The sequence below is a fragment of the Citrus sinensis genome, chromosome 2 (genome assembly GCF_022201045.2).
Source record: "Citrus sinensis cultivar Valencia sweet orange chromosome 2, DVS_A1.0, whole genome shotgun sequence".
Lineage (NCBI taxonomy): Eukaryota > Viridiplantae > Streptophyta > Magnoliopsida > Sapindales > Rutaceae > Citrus > Citrus sinensis.
The window spans coordinates 18,785,134-18,797,111 of NC_068557.1; the positions used below are offsets into that span (position 1 = coordinate 18,785,134).

At 38.6% G+C, this 11,978-nt stretch overlaps 3 protein-coding genes across 3 annotated transcripts; 1 reads left to right on the forward strand and 2 right to left on the reverse strand.

The window, feature by feature from the left end:
* Nucleotides 1–358: 358 nt before the first annotated feature.
* Nucleotides 359–880, reverse strand: LOC127900310 (uncharacterized). The gene has a single exon (XM_052434940.1). It carries the CDS (start codon nucleotides 878–880, stop codon nucleotides 359–361), a length of 522 nt encoding a protein of 173 aa, XP_052290900.1.
* A 4,948-nt stretch (nucleotides 881–5,828) lies between these two features.
* On the reverse strand, nucleotides 5,829–7,430 carry LOC107175758 (uncharacterized). Its single transcript, XM_015527487.1, has one exon. It carries the CDS (start codon nucleotides 7,428–7,430, stop codon nucleotides 5,829–5,831), a length of 1,602 nt encoding a protein of 533 aa, XP_015382973.1.
* A 619-nt stretch (nucleotides 7,431–8,049) lies between these two features.
* On the forward strand, nucleotides 8,050–11,051 carry LOC102611043 (50S ribosomal protein L6, chloroplastic). Its single transcript, XM_006469626.4, has 3 exons — nucleotides 8,050–8,216; nucleotides 9,389–9,694; nucleotides 10,591–11,051. Exons 1-3 carry the CDS (start codon nucleotides 8,182–8,184, stop codon nucleotides 10,925–10,927), a joined length of 678 nt encoding a protein of 225 aa, XP_006469689.1. The 5' UTR covers nucleotides 8,050–8,181; the 3' UTR covers nucleotides 10,928–11,051.
* The last annotated feature ends 927 nt before the right edge of the window (nucleotides 11,052–11,978 follow it).

Consider the following 11,978-nt stretch of genomic DNA (forward strand, 5'->3'; position numbering starts at 1 on the left):
AAGAAACGTTCTGAAATGCTTTCAGCACCAGGTGGGATTTGATTTGTCGCATATCTTTTCAACAAAAAAGATCCCGTAGCTATGTCGCGTGATAATAAAAGGTAAATATTGGTCCAATAAGCATATTGCACATATACATAAAATAGATTCTTATTCTCTAATGCAATTAGCTAGCATCTTTAGACAATGAACCCCGCCATCCAACTTTATACATAAATATCTCTTGCTTTAATCTCAGTTTTTTGAAATGTAGCCTGATGGAAACATGAATATGAATAGAGAATAAACATGTTATAACCATATCAAATGTTTCTTTTTTTTTTTTTTTTGAGAGAAAGTAATACTTTCATTCCATCAACTATGTGAATAAGTACAAAAATTGGTCTGTAATATCATCCACCCAATAGACAAAATCATTAAGTTCTAGTGCTAGCTTTGCAAGCGAGTGAGCTACACTATTACAATTTCTTGGAGTATATTGCACTTTTACATGCTTTAACCTTTTGATCCGATCATGAACCTCTGCTACAACCCAGAATATCTCAGTTCTTGTGCTTTTTTCACAAGACATTAAGCTCACAACCTCTTGCGAATCAGATTCCATAATCACTGGAATGCAACCTGCCTGCTCTGTTATCTCCAACCTAAACTGAGTTGCTTCAGCTTCTGCATAATCCAGTTTATCCAAAAAGATTGTGGTCTTCATAGCTGCTGCTACAACCTTGCCCTCTGGATTCCTTATGACTACTCCCAATCCAGTTCTTTGCTGATCAATCTTCATTGCTGCATCCACGTTAGCTTTGAACCAGCCTGCTGGAGGAGGTTTCCACCTTTTTTGGACAACATCTTCATGCTTTGAGCCTTCTTGCATCAGTGGCATTTGGATTCTTCTGTACAACTGCTTCTGCTGCCGCAACTGATGACTGGGAATCTTCTCTTTTGTTTTTGAAAATGAGGAGATTCCTTGAATCCCATATACTCCAGCACAGTGCAGCCATCAGCTCCATTTCAACCTTGTTTTTTCTTCTCGTCATAAATTGAAAAAAACTGCATACATCCTTGTTTTTGCACAACCCAATTTCTTCTTCAAAACAAGTCAACTGCCATAATTTTTTAGAAGCTTTACACACAAAAAGAGCATGAAAAATGGACTCTCCCATTTTATAACACCTCTGGCACCGAGGGAATTGCACCACCTTCCTCTTCCATAAATTCTCCATAGTTGGCAACAAGTTATTAGATGCTCTCCACATGAAAATCTTTACTTTTCTGGAATTTGAAGATACTAGATAGCGTTCCAAAAATTCTGCTTCTCCTTTGAACAACTAGCCATGTCTGAGGTTTTCATCTTTAACGCCAATTGGTAGCCACTCTTCACCGAGTACTCCCCCTTCTTGTCATAGTGCCATACTACTTGATCTGGATTTGGTTGCCTTGGGAGCGGGATTCTTGTAATCTGCTCTGTATCAACTTTAAAATTTTTTTGTTGAATCAGCTCTTCATTCCATTCATGTTTTTCATTAATGAGCTCCGAAACAGCTGTCTCTAAGCGCAATTTGGGGGGGGGGGATATCAGCTTGAAAGTGTCAGGCCTTGGAAGCCATTTACTCTGATACACCTTCACTTGTTCACCATTTCCAATCCTCCACCTCAATCCCTTCTCAGTCACTTCTCTCCCCCAAAGAATGCTCCTCCATATGAATGATAGTTGATAACCAGCTTTTGCCTCCATAAAGCTTGAGTGTTTAAAATATCTAGCCTTCATTATTCTCGCAACCAAAGAATTCGGCTCTTGAATAATCCTCCAACCTTGTTTTGCAACAAGAGCTTGGTTGAAGCTAGACAAATCTCGAAAACCCATTCCCCCTCTACTCTTAGCTTGACACATTTTCTCTCATCTTCTCCAATGAATTGGCCTGTGGTCTTTGTTGTTCCCCCACCAAAATCGAGCTATGGCTTTTTGCATTTCTTTACAGAGACATAAGGGGAGCTTAAACACACTCATAGCATATGCCGGCACTGCTTGGGCCACAGCTTTTATCAAAATTTCCTTTCCACCACACGAGAACAGCTTTGCCTACCAGCTGGAAATTTTGCTGAGAATTCTAAGCTTGATATCATTGAAGAAAGTGGTCTTGTTTCTATCAATCATCGAGGGCAACCCAAGGTATTTCTCATGTCTAGAGACCATTGGCAGTTGGAAAGTGTCATTTATTACCGAGATCAGCTCATGCTTTGTGTTTTGACTAAAAAACATGGATGACTTTTCGAAATTAAAGATTTGGCCTGAGGCATTAGTATAACAGTCAAACACTCATTTCAATCTCCAACAATCTTCTTTTGTGGCTTTTACGAATATCAAGCTGTCATCCGCAAATAAGAGATGGGTGATAGAGAGCTCCTTTCCGAACTTGATTCCATGAATGTGCTTGTTTATTTCGGCTTGGCTTAGGAGATTAGAAAGCACTTCTGCACAAAGAATGAATAAATATGGAGACAAAGGGCATCCTTACCTTAGCCCTCTTTGCGGCTTAATCAACCCTTTAGCTACCCCATTTATCAACACTGAGAAGGATGGTGTAGTTATACATCTCATAATCAGCCCTACAAATTTTGAGGAGAAACCCATTTTTTCTAAAGCACATTGCAAGAACTTCCATTCCACCCTATCATAGGCTTTGCTTACATCTAGTTTCAAAGCTACAATCTCATGCTTCTTCCCTTTGCTAAGTCTTATTTTGTAAAGGCATTCATAACCTATGATTATGTTATCAGTTATGAGCCTATTAGGAACAAAGGCGCTTTGAGTTGGGGAGATAACATGATTCAAAATTAGCTTCAACCTATTTGCCACAGTTTTCGCAATAATTCTGTAAATAACATTACAGAGGCTGATAGGTCTATAATTGTTGAGTGTTAGAAAATGCATATTTATAAAGGAGAAAACCGTCATTTTACATTTCAAGTCTTACTAACAACCCTTACTTTAATGTATTTAACCTTCTTGTGATTTAATTACATGTGTTTTATTTTAATTAAGTATTTTATATATTTTAGGGGCATTATAGTCATTTCACAATAAAGGAGAAATCAGACGGCAAAACGAACATCACTTTTGAACTCAGGACGGTAAAAAACCTTAGGAGGAGCATAAAAGAAAAAATGACACTATTCACATGTAGGGTACTATTCACGTGTACGGTACTGTATACGTTACTGTTCACGACACTGTTCACATAGACGGATGATGACGTGGTATTGACCGATGATGTGGCATTGACTGATGAGGTGTCACGATCCTGTTGGACTAAAATTCTTATGTATTGTTGATGGTGATGTGGCAGTATATCAGTAGACGAAAAATCTCGCATACGGTGCATGCATCACACAGGATTATTTTCAACTAAACCGCGTTACTGTTCATCCGCGTGGTCAAACCGCGTTACTGTTCATCCGCGTGGTCAAACCGTGGACTGTTGACTGATGACGTGGCGCATCCTGAGCGTCCAAACTGTTTTTAATCCGATGGCCATGATTTACTCCATGTATCTATAAAAAGGGGGCCTCTCCCCCCCTAATTTGATATCTCTGAATCCATTTTTGGGATCCATTTTCTGTAATTCCTTCTCCATCTTGTATTTTCTTCGTATTTTAATAAATTTCCATTTTGCCCCTAGTTCAATTATGAGTGGCTAATTTTCTTTCAAGCTTGGGTTGAAGGTGAAGTCTCAACATGTGTCATGGGCTTAATTTGGTAAATTTATTTTCTCTTCCCCTCTAGTTTTTGTGGATGTTTTGACTTCTCGTCGACAAATAATACTAATCTTGTCTAGTACCGCCTTGGTTTCATCGGCCCTCTAGTACAAGGTTATTATTATTTGGCACGATAAGCCCTTAGCACCATATTGATTAGAGCGTGGTTCATGAGGTGTGGATTCCCCCCTCATGATTTAATTGACATTAATACGGATTATTTAGCCCATGATGCATGTTGATACGGATCCAGATACCCAAGTACGTTAATTTAATAGATTTTCTCTTCAATTTATTCTCTCAATTGCAATTCCAATTTTAGAATTTATTCTCGCAATTTTAATTTAATTATTAGCATATTCCAAATCATTTCCACCATAAATCCAACTACCCATTTACAAAATTAATTTCTACACATAATTAAAATCCACCTCCTCGTAGGATCGACACTCGTCACCATTGATCTATACTACAATAGATTCGTGCGCTTGCGAGTACATTAAAATTTGCACAACAATAATCCCCCACTTTCCTAGGCTTGTCAATCTTCGGACTTAAAGCAATAAACGTATGATTCAAGGGGGTGATATTACCTCCATCATTAAGGACTTACAGGCAGACAGTTATGACTCCTTGGTTCACAGACTTCCAGTGCTTTTGAAAGAAGACTGCTGGAAGACCGTCTGGGCCCGGAGCTTTTGTTGGGTGCATTTGACTTAGAGCTTCTGTGATTTCAGCTTCTGTGTAGGGTTGATCGAGGTGTGCATTCATCTCACTTGAAACTTTGCAAGGCATGCCTTTAAGCGCTGACTCCAGTTGATGCATCGTTGGATTATTAGAGGTGAACATGTTGTCGAAATAATCACAGAGGATCCTCTCAATTTCATCAGCTTCTTCTGTCCATTTGTTCCTTTCGTCAACAATTCCTCTGGTTTTGTTTTTCCTCTTTCTTGCAGTAGCCTTGGAGTGGAAATACTTTGTATTTTTGTCTCCTTCCCGTAACCACACAACCCTTGATCTTTGTCTCCAGTAAACTTCTTCATCAATGAGTAAATCGTCTATTTGTTTCTCTATTGCCTTTAGTTCAACTCCAATGCAATATTGTTTACTGCTCTCCTTGTAAATCTTCAGCTCTTTTATCAGCTTTTCCAATTTTTCCTCTTTGCCCCAAAATTCCTCCTTTCTCCACAATTTTAATTTAGCCAGTGAATCTTTTGTTGTCTTTTTAAATTGTGAAATCGGATCTTCGCAATTCCAGCTTCTCTTTGCTTGCCACTCATCAAAAACAATCTCTTGACATTTCTCATAAGGGCTCCACATATCTTCGTAATGGACCCTTGAGAAAGTTCTTTTACTGTACTGCTTCCTTCTGCCTCTTTCTTCTACAATCAACAGAATTGGACTGTGATCGGACGTCCATGTCTCAAAATGCTCTGCAGCTATTTCATGAAACATGCTTCCCCAAGTTTTGCAGCACAGAAACCTATCTAATCTTTCTTCAACCAAGTTAGGGCCAAACCTCCTGTTAGACCATGTAAATAGATAGCCGTTGTAGCCTAAATCTTTTAGCTCGCATCCATGGACAGCTTCGTGGAATTCATTTATACCAGCCATACATCTATCCTTTCTTCCCGTCTTCTCATCCAGCTTTAAAATCTCGTTAAAATTTCCAAAGCAAAGCCATGGTAACGAGAGTAACCCAGCTAATCTTCGCAGTAAAGTCCATGTATGACGTTTCTGATCTGTTTCAAGATGCCCGTAAATCCCCGTGCACCTCCACAAGCTACCATTTTCAGAGTGAACTACTGCATCTATATGGTGCTGGCTAAAAGATTTTATATCCACCACTATCTCCAATTTCCATAACAAAGCTAACCCACCACTCCTACCTCTACTACTCACAGCAAAACAATTATTAAAGTTGAGCTTCTTACCTTTATCTTGCATTTGCCCGGATCTCATTTTAGTTTCGCACAAGAACAAAATCTCAGGCCTATGCATTTGGAGAATCTTTTGGGTTTCACAGAACGCTCGATCATTCCCCAACCCCCGAACGTTCCAGCTGATAACTCTCATTACTGTCGGCGGGGTTGGCAACCAGTTTCCGCCGTTACTTCTTCCATCCATGTTGCTGCTGTCATCTCCACTTCTCCATACTGAATCATTTCCCTCCCATTTGTTCTTGTTTCTGTTGAGGAGCAAAGAGTAATATTTTTTTGGCTGCACATTCTCCTCCGTTTTTCAGTTGAAGTTCCTTCACAATTGTCTTCCTTTGGCCTCTTTAATCTCTTTGACCCGTTGTCTGTATCCATTTTTCTCTCTACTGTTCGAGCCTGGAGTTTCCACTGCCGTTTCTTTATCTTTGAACGGGTTGTATTCGGCTCATCAGCTTCCCCATATTTTGCTTTAAGTTGGGTTTGTGTTGCGTTTTTTTCTAATTGGGCCTCCTTATCATTTGGGTTATGCACAATTTTGTTTTCTTCATTCTCGTTTTTTCGTTGGCCAGTTCCTCTTTCCTCTTCCCTCTCATTTGTGCACGTTTTTCCCGCCTCACCTCCACTTGTTTGAAATACTATGTCAACCCCACCTGGTTGTATCAGCGTTTGGCCGTATTTTTCTGACTTTTTTGGGTTTCTCGCCTCTCCCATCCTTGGCCCACCCGTATTCTCCTCCTCTTGACTCCGGGTTAACTCGCCTTCGCTTTCTGGATCACTGTTACTATCTCTTGCTTGATGCCGCTGCAAATCTGTGCCGGCCTCGCCTCTTGTGTGTATTTGCCCCTCGTTGCTCTGTTTATTGGCCTCATTCTTCCACCTTTCTCTCCCTCTGTTCATTCTCAACTTTTCTGCCATTGTAATCGCTCTCAACCATGGCCCATATGCCATTTCTTTTCTAGCTTGGTTTTTATATTGAGCACATTCTTTATATTGATGTCCAATACAGCCACAGACAAAGCAAAAATCTGGCAGCCTTTCGTATAAAACTGGCATGGGAATGACTTTCTTTTTGGCTTGTTTTTGTCCACCTTCTCTTGTTGTTTCTGTGTCCCCCATGTTCTCATCTTCTTCTTCCACTTCTTCCGAGTTCTCAGTTTCTGCCGCATCCTTATCTCTTAATTCTACTACTTTTATTAGAGGTTTAGTCACATCCACCGAAATTCTGAATCTAATAAACTTGCCAAAGCATTCTCCAGCAGCATTTGTCCCCACTTCCTCCACCTTTCCGATTTCTTCACCAATCTCCTTGATAGTTTCTTCATTCATGCACATAATAGGGACATTATATAGTTGGACCCAAAAAGATACATGGGTAAAAGATTGTTTGGTTACTTCACCGATACCACTTGGTTCAACAAGGGCTATGAGAGCTCTATCAAAATGCCACGGCCCCCCAGCTAAGATGTTCCTCTTATCAGCCTCCGTTCCAAATCTGAAAATGAAGATATTGTCTCCCATTTCTTCGATTTGAACTTCTCTTATGGTTCTCCACACTTGTTGCAGAGCAGCTTTCAGTCCCACAATTTTTACTTCTCTGTTCACCATGACTTTTCCAACTAAGCATCCATCTACCATCTTCCTCCCTACCACCTTCATTTTGTTTTTCAGGGACACACTTCCTCTCCTTTCTCCACTCAAAGATATTTCCTGACATTTTCGAATCAGTTCTTCCGTATTCATCTTAACAGACTGCTAGATTACGAATAGAACCGAAGCTGAATCCAAGCCAATGAATAGCTTGGAGGAAAGAAAAAACAAATGAACGAAAATGAAAAGCACCCAACCTGTGTGGGCGATGAAATTAGCCTCCAAAGGCTCACTTTTCAACTCATTCTTTTTCTCAGAGAGAAAAAGAAAAGGACCGCAAAAAAAAGAGTTGAGTTAGTTAAAGAAAATATAGCCATATCAAATGTTAAAGACAAATAATCTTAAAATTCTAATATTTTTACAAAATTAACATTGGAGTAACAGTAAACAGAGTAATTATGTCATTGTGTGCTTACAAGTATTTATGAACGCATGGGCAGATATATGTGGAGGACATGTATAAAAGTAAGAAAATATAACGTTTTAAATTGAAATTCTTGTTATTCCCTCTTAAAAGTATCATCCTTTATATTATATCATAACGTTTCCAATTTAGAGAAGCAAAAATTAAATGAATTATGGGTTGGCCCATAATCTTTGGTTCCAAGGACAGGACCCTATTTGGCCCATGATGAGGTCTGCCAAAAGCCCAAAATCCAGAAAGCAGAATGATACATTTGAGAATATTGTTCGGTAATGAGGGTATTTATGTCATTGTACGAAAACGTTCATGTCTCTGGTCTGGATAACAGTCAGTTCCGGATAGAGAACTCATTTTCACTATTGAAAATCAAAGGCAGGCAGGTGTTAAAAGTTGATTGATGCTCAAAGCCGCTTAAGCGAAATGGCTTCTTCTATCGCCTCTTCTTTCCATACCAGGTCAGGTTCAGGTTCTAATCCCAAAATTCTTTCTTCGTACTGTATCTGCGTTTTGCTTCAAGGTCTCATTGGATTAAAACTTCAGCTTTACGTTCTCCTATTGCGGCCCTGGCTCCCACGTAATGTTTTTAGCTTGTGGGTATCAATAATTTTGTTGGGAAATTTAGAATGTCTCGACTTTTTTAATTATCTTTTTCTTCTGGAGTGTTCAAAATATTCATTGAAGGGCATGCGCTTTAATGTGTTTTAAGTGAAACTGGTTTGTTGGACTCATGTAGGACTAGGTGTTTCAGAGGGGGTTTCTGAGTATAATGAACTTTTGGAACTGCATTGTGTTTAGAAACAGGATTATTGAGTTGTGTATGTATTGTTTAGTTGGTGGAATTTTGGAGGTGCTTCTATAGGTTTAATGTGCAAGCATGAAAGAAAGATTTTGCTCTTGAAAGCTAATTTTTTTTGCCTAAAATGTTAACAAGAATGTGCCCTTTAGTGGGTGCTTGGTTTACTTCTAATATGGGTGGGAAACCTATTGTTTGATGATGATGATGAGAAAACATTGCACTTTAATTTGCATGGTCAATGCCAGAAAAATTTGAGAACTTTCTGAAAACGAAATCTTGAGTTAGTTTGATAATTAATTTGAATGGACATGGCGCGACTTTACCAGTAATATCTTCTAATGGACAATGGTAGAAGATGACATGGATTAGACAGTTAGAGGCAAGGTGTTCCAGCTCCTTGGTTGCTTCCATATACTTGTTAGATTGTTAAAATGGATTATTATATGAAGATATAACACATGCTTTCTCTCCACATAATTTTACATCTCAGTTCCTCTCTTTAATTTTTCATTTTTAACATGAAACTCTGTCAGAAGCTCGAATCAAATCAACCATTTAGTTGTTTTGAGCTTAGTTGAGTGGAATATGATTTTCTTGGGATTCAAGTAATGGTATTGAGATTTTCCTTCATACTATATTCTGTCAGTGATCAAATAAATTATTTGGATTAGATTGTGAGCAGTGTGCAATATATCGGAAACCTGCGTCTTACTTCTTCTGGCAAGAAGTATATCTAACGGATTATATTCCTTTCTCATGTAATTTTAAACCGATGAACTGAATAGTAGTATTCTGAAAGTTGAGACAGTCAATTTTGCTATGGTGTTGCAGCAATTTGAAGTCCATATTTTTTGGTGAGAGAAATGGATTCAGCATGTCTAATGTTCCTGTAAATCGTGTTGGCTTTTCAAGGAAGACTATAGAATGTAAGGAATCAAGAATAGGAAAACAGCCTATAGAAGTGCCATCCAATGTGACAATCACATTAGGAGGTCAAGATCTAAAAGTAAAGGGTCCACTGGGAGAACTTTCACTTGTTTATCCACGAGAAGTGAAGGTTGATAGGGAGGACTCATTCCTGAGGGTCAGAAAGACTGTAGAGACAAGAAGGGCCAATCAAATGCACGGGCTTTTCAGGTATAACTCTTCCTTACTTTAGCCCTATTCTTGGTCATCCTTGTTTTTCTTTTAACTTGTTCGTCTGAACTCTTCCTTAAACACTAGTTACTTTCTTTCTATCACAATTATTCAAAGTTCCACTCTTAATATACTCATAGGAACATTTTATGAAAAATGTAAAAACTCAGTGATTTTAAGAAAGAACAGTCTCGAAAAATACCACCATTCTAGTTCTATGAAATCTATGTTCAGTTCCTCGGAGTTAATCTATATTCTCTCAAGTAACGACACTGTTCAAGTCATGATCAATCATCATGTTTCCTTACTTTCTTGTAGAAGTTATATGGTGCCCCTGCAGCCCCACAAAATACTTTCTTGTTACATATTTGAGAACATTGTTCAAGTTAAATTACTTGAGGGGAAAAAGTTTTCCTTTGCATTACAAGCAAAGCAGTTGTATTAGAATAAACTAATTGCATTTCAAGGATGCTCCCATCTCTGGCTAGTTGTATTTCTTTCGCAAAGATGCTGCTGCTACCTCACTCTTGCTCTTGCTCATTGGCATCTGGCCTTAAATTTCTGGTGGTGATAGTTATGGAACTTTCCATTTATACCCATGGACCTTGCTGCTTAGCAACCTTTTAAGACGATATCTCCTCTTGAGATCTGCAAATATGACTTATTCCACCAAATTAGAGTTGTTGATTTTATATGGACACATTTTTCTTTGTTGTGCTAGTACAAGTGTTAGGTCTTATACAATGCATGACGTGTTTATCATGCCAGAGAAACATTAGACGGTAGTGTCCAATAGACTACTGCATGAAATAAATTTGTTTTTCATTGTGTTTTGACAGTAATTTGTTATTGTTATTCAATTATAACTAGTTCTTGGCCCCTTTTAATTTGCTTAGGACACTGACTGACAACATGGTGGTTGGAGTATCGAAAGGGTTTGAGAAGAAGCTTCAAATGGTTGGTGTTGGATATCGTGCTGCATTAGAAGGACAAGTCTTGGTATTGAGTCTTGGGTTCTCGCATCCAGTTAGGATGACAATCCCAGATGGCATAAAAGTGAATGTGGAGGAAAACACCAGGATCACTGTTAGTGGATACGATAAAAGCGCAATTGGTCAGTTTGCTGCTTCCATCAGGAAATGGAGACCCCCAGAACCGTACAAGGGAAAAGGAGTGAAATATGTTGATGAAGTTATCAGAAGGAAGGAGGGAAAAGCAGGGAAGAAGAAGTAATAGATCTTCGATTGTTTTTTCCATTGTCTCATTTTTTTTTTTTTTTGTTATAAATATGCGTTGTTGAATGTACTTAATGCAATTAAAGCAATGCCTTGCAATCTATGAGTAGTTGATTATTTCACTCAAGTGTGAATAGTGCGGTTATAGGATCATTATCAGGTTGTTTTAACCAGATCTTCAGCCCTTAAACTACGCTTCTCTTTTATAAACTGATAAGACCTCAAACAAAGGAAGTTCAAATAAGACCCAAATCACAAACGGTAACCAGAAGCAAGCATAGTTAGGCTTTTAGCAGCAGTAAGAAAACTAACAATGAGAAAGGAAAAACAATAGGGTGCCAAACTGCCATCTACTTGATGATTTCTTCAATCACTTCCAAGTTCAACACTGAAAACACCGAGATGCTTCAACTTCTTTACAATGATGGCTTCCTATTCTGCCTCATGTACAGCAAACCCCCCATCCACTGTATTACTTGGCTTCGCAGCTTTACAATCCTTGAATCCTTGTTCGTGACCTTGTATTTTGCTCTTCAGATTCACTATGTCAAGAGTAATGAGCACAGAACCCGACCTCCTCACCGTTCTTTTACGCCCATCTTTCTCCTTTTGCATTGCTTTTAGCTCGGTTACAAGTCTCCGATTCATTTTTGTTTACATCCTCAGCCGCAGCAACAAAGTTCATGCACCTTATCTCCACTGACTCCCTTCTTAAAGTTTCTAGTTCTGCCTGCCTAACTGCCCTATCCAATTCTTCTTGAAGTCCATGAAATATGGACGAAAGTTCGAATAAGATTCAACTTCAAGACAAGTGACAAGGGAGTAAGGGACCAAATGCTCATGGTGATTTTGAGACTAAGAGTGTCTCCAAAATGCTGATCTCGTATAGTATATGTATTATGTGTCCAATTTTTTTAGTGTCAATTATTAATATTCTGACAGAATTTGTCAAAAAACAAACAAAAATTGTGTGGATTTACTCAATTAATCGAAAAATAAGGTAATTTTTTTTTTCCCGTCCGCGATTAATACCTTATTCTGGAGCTTTC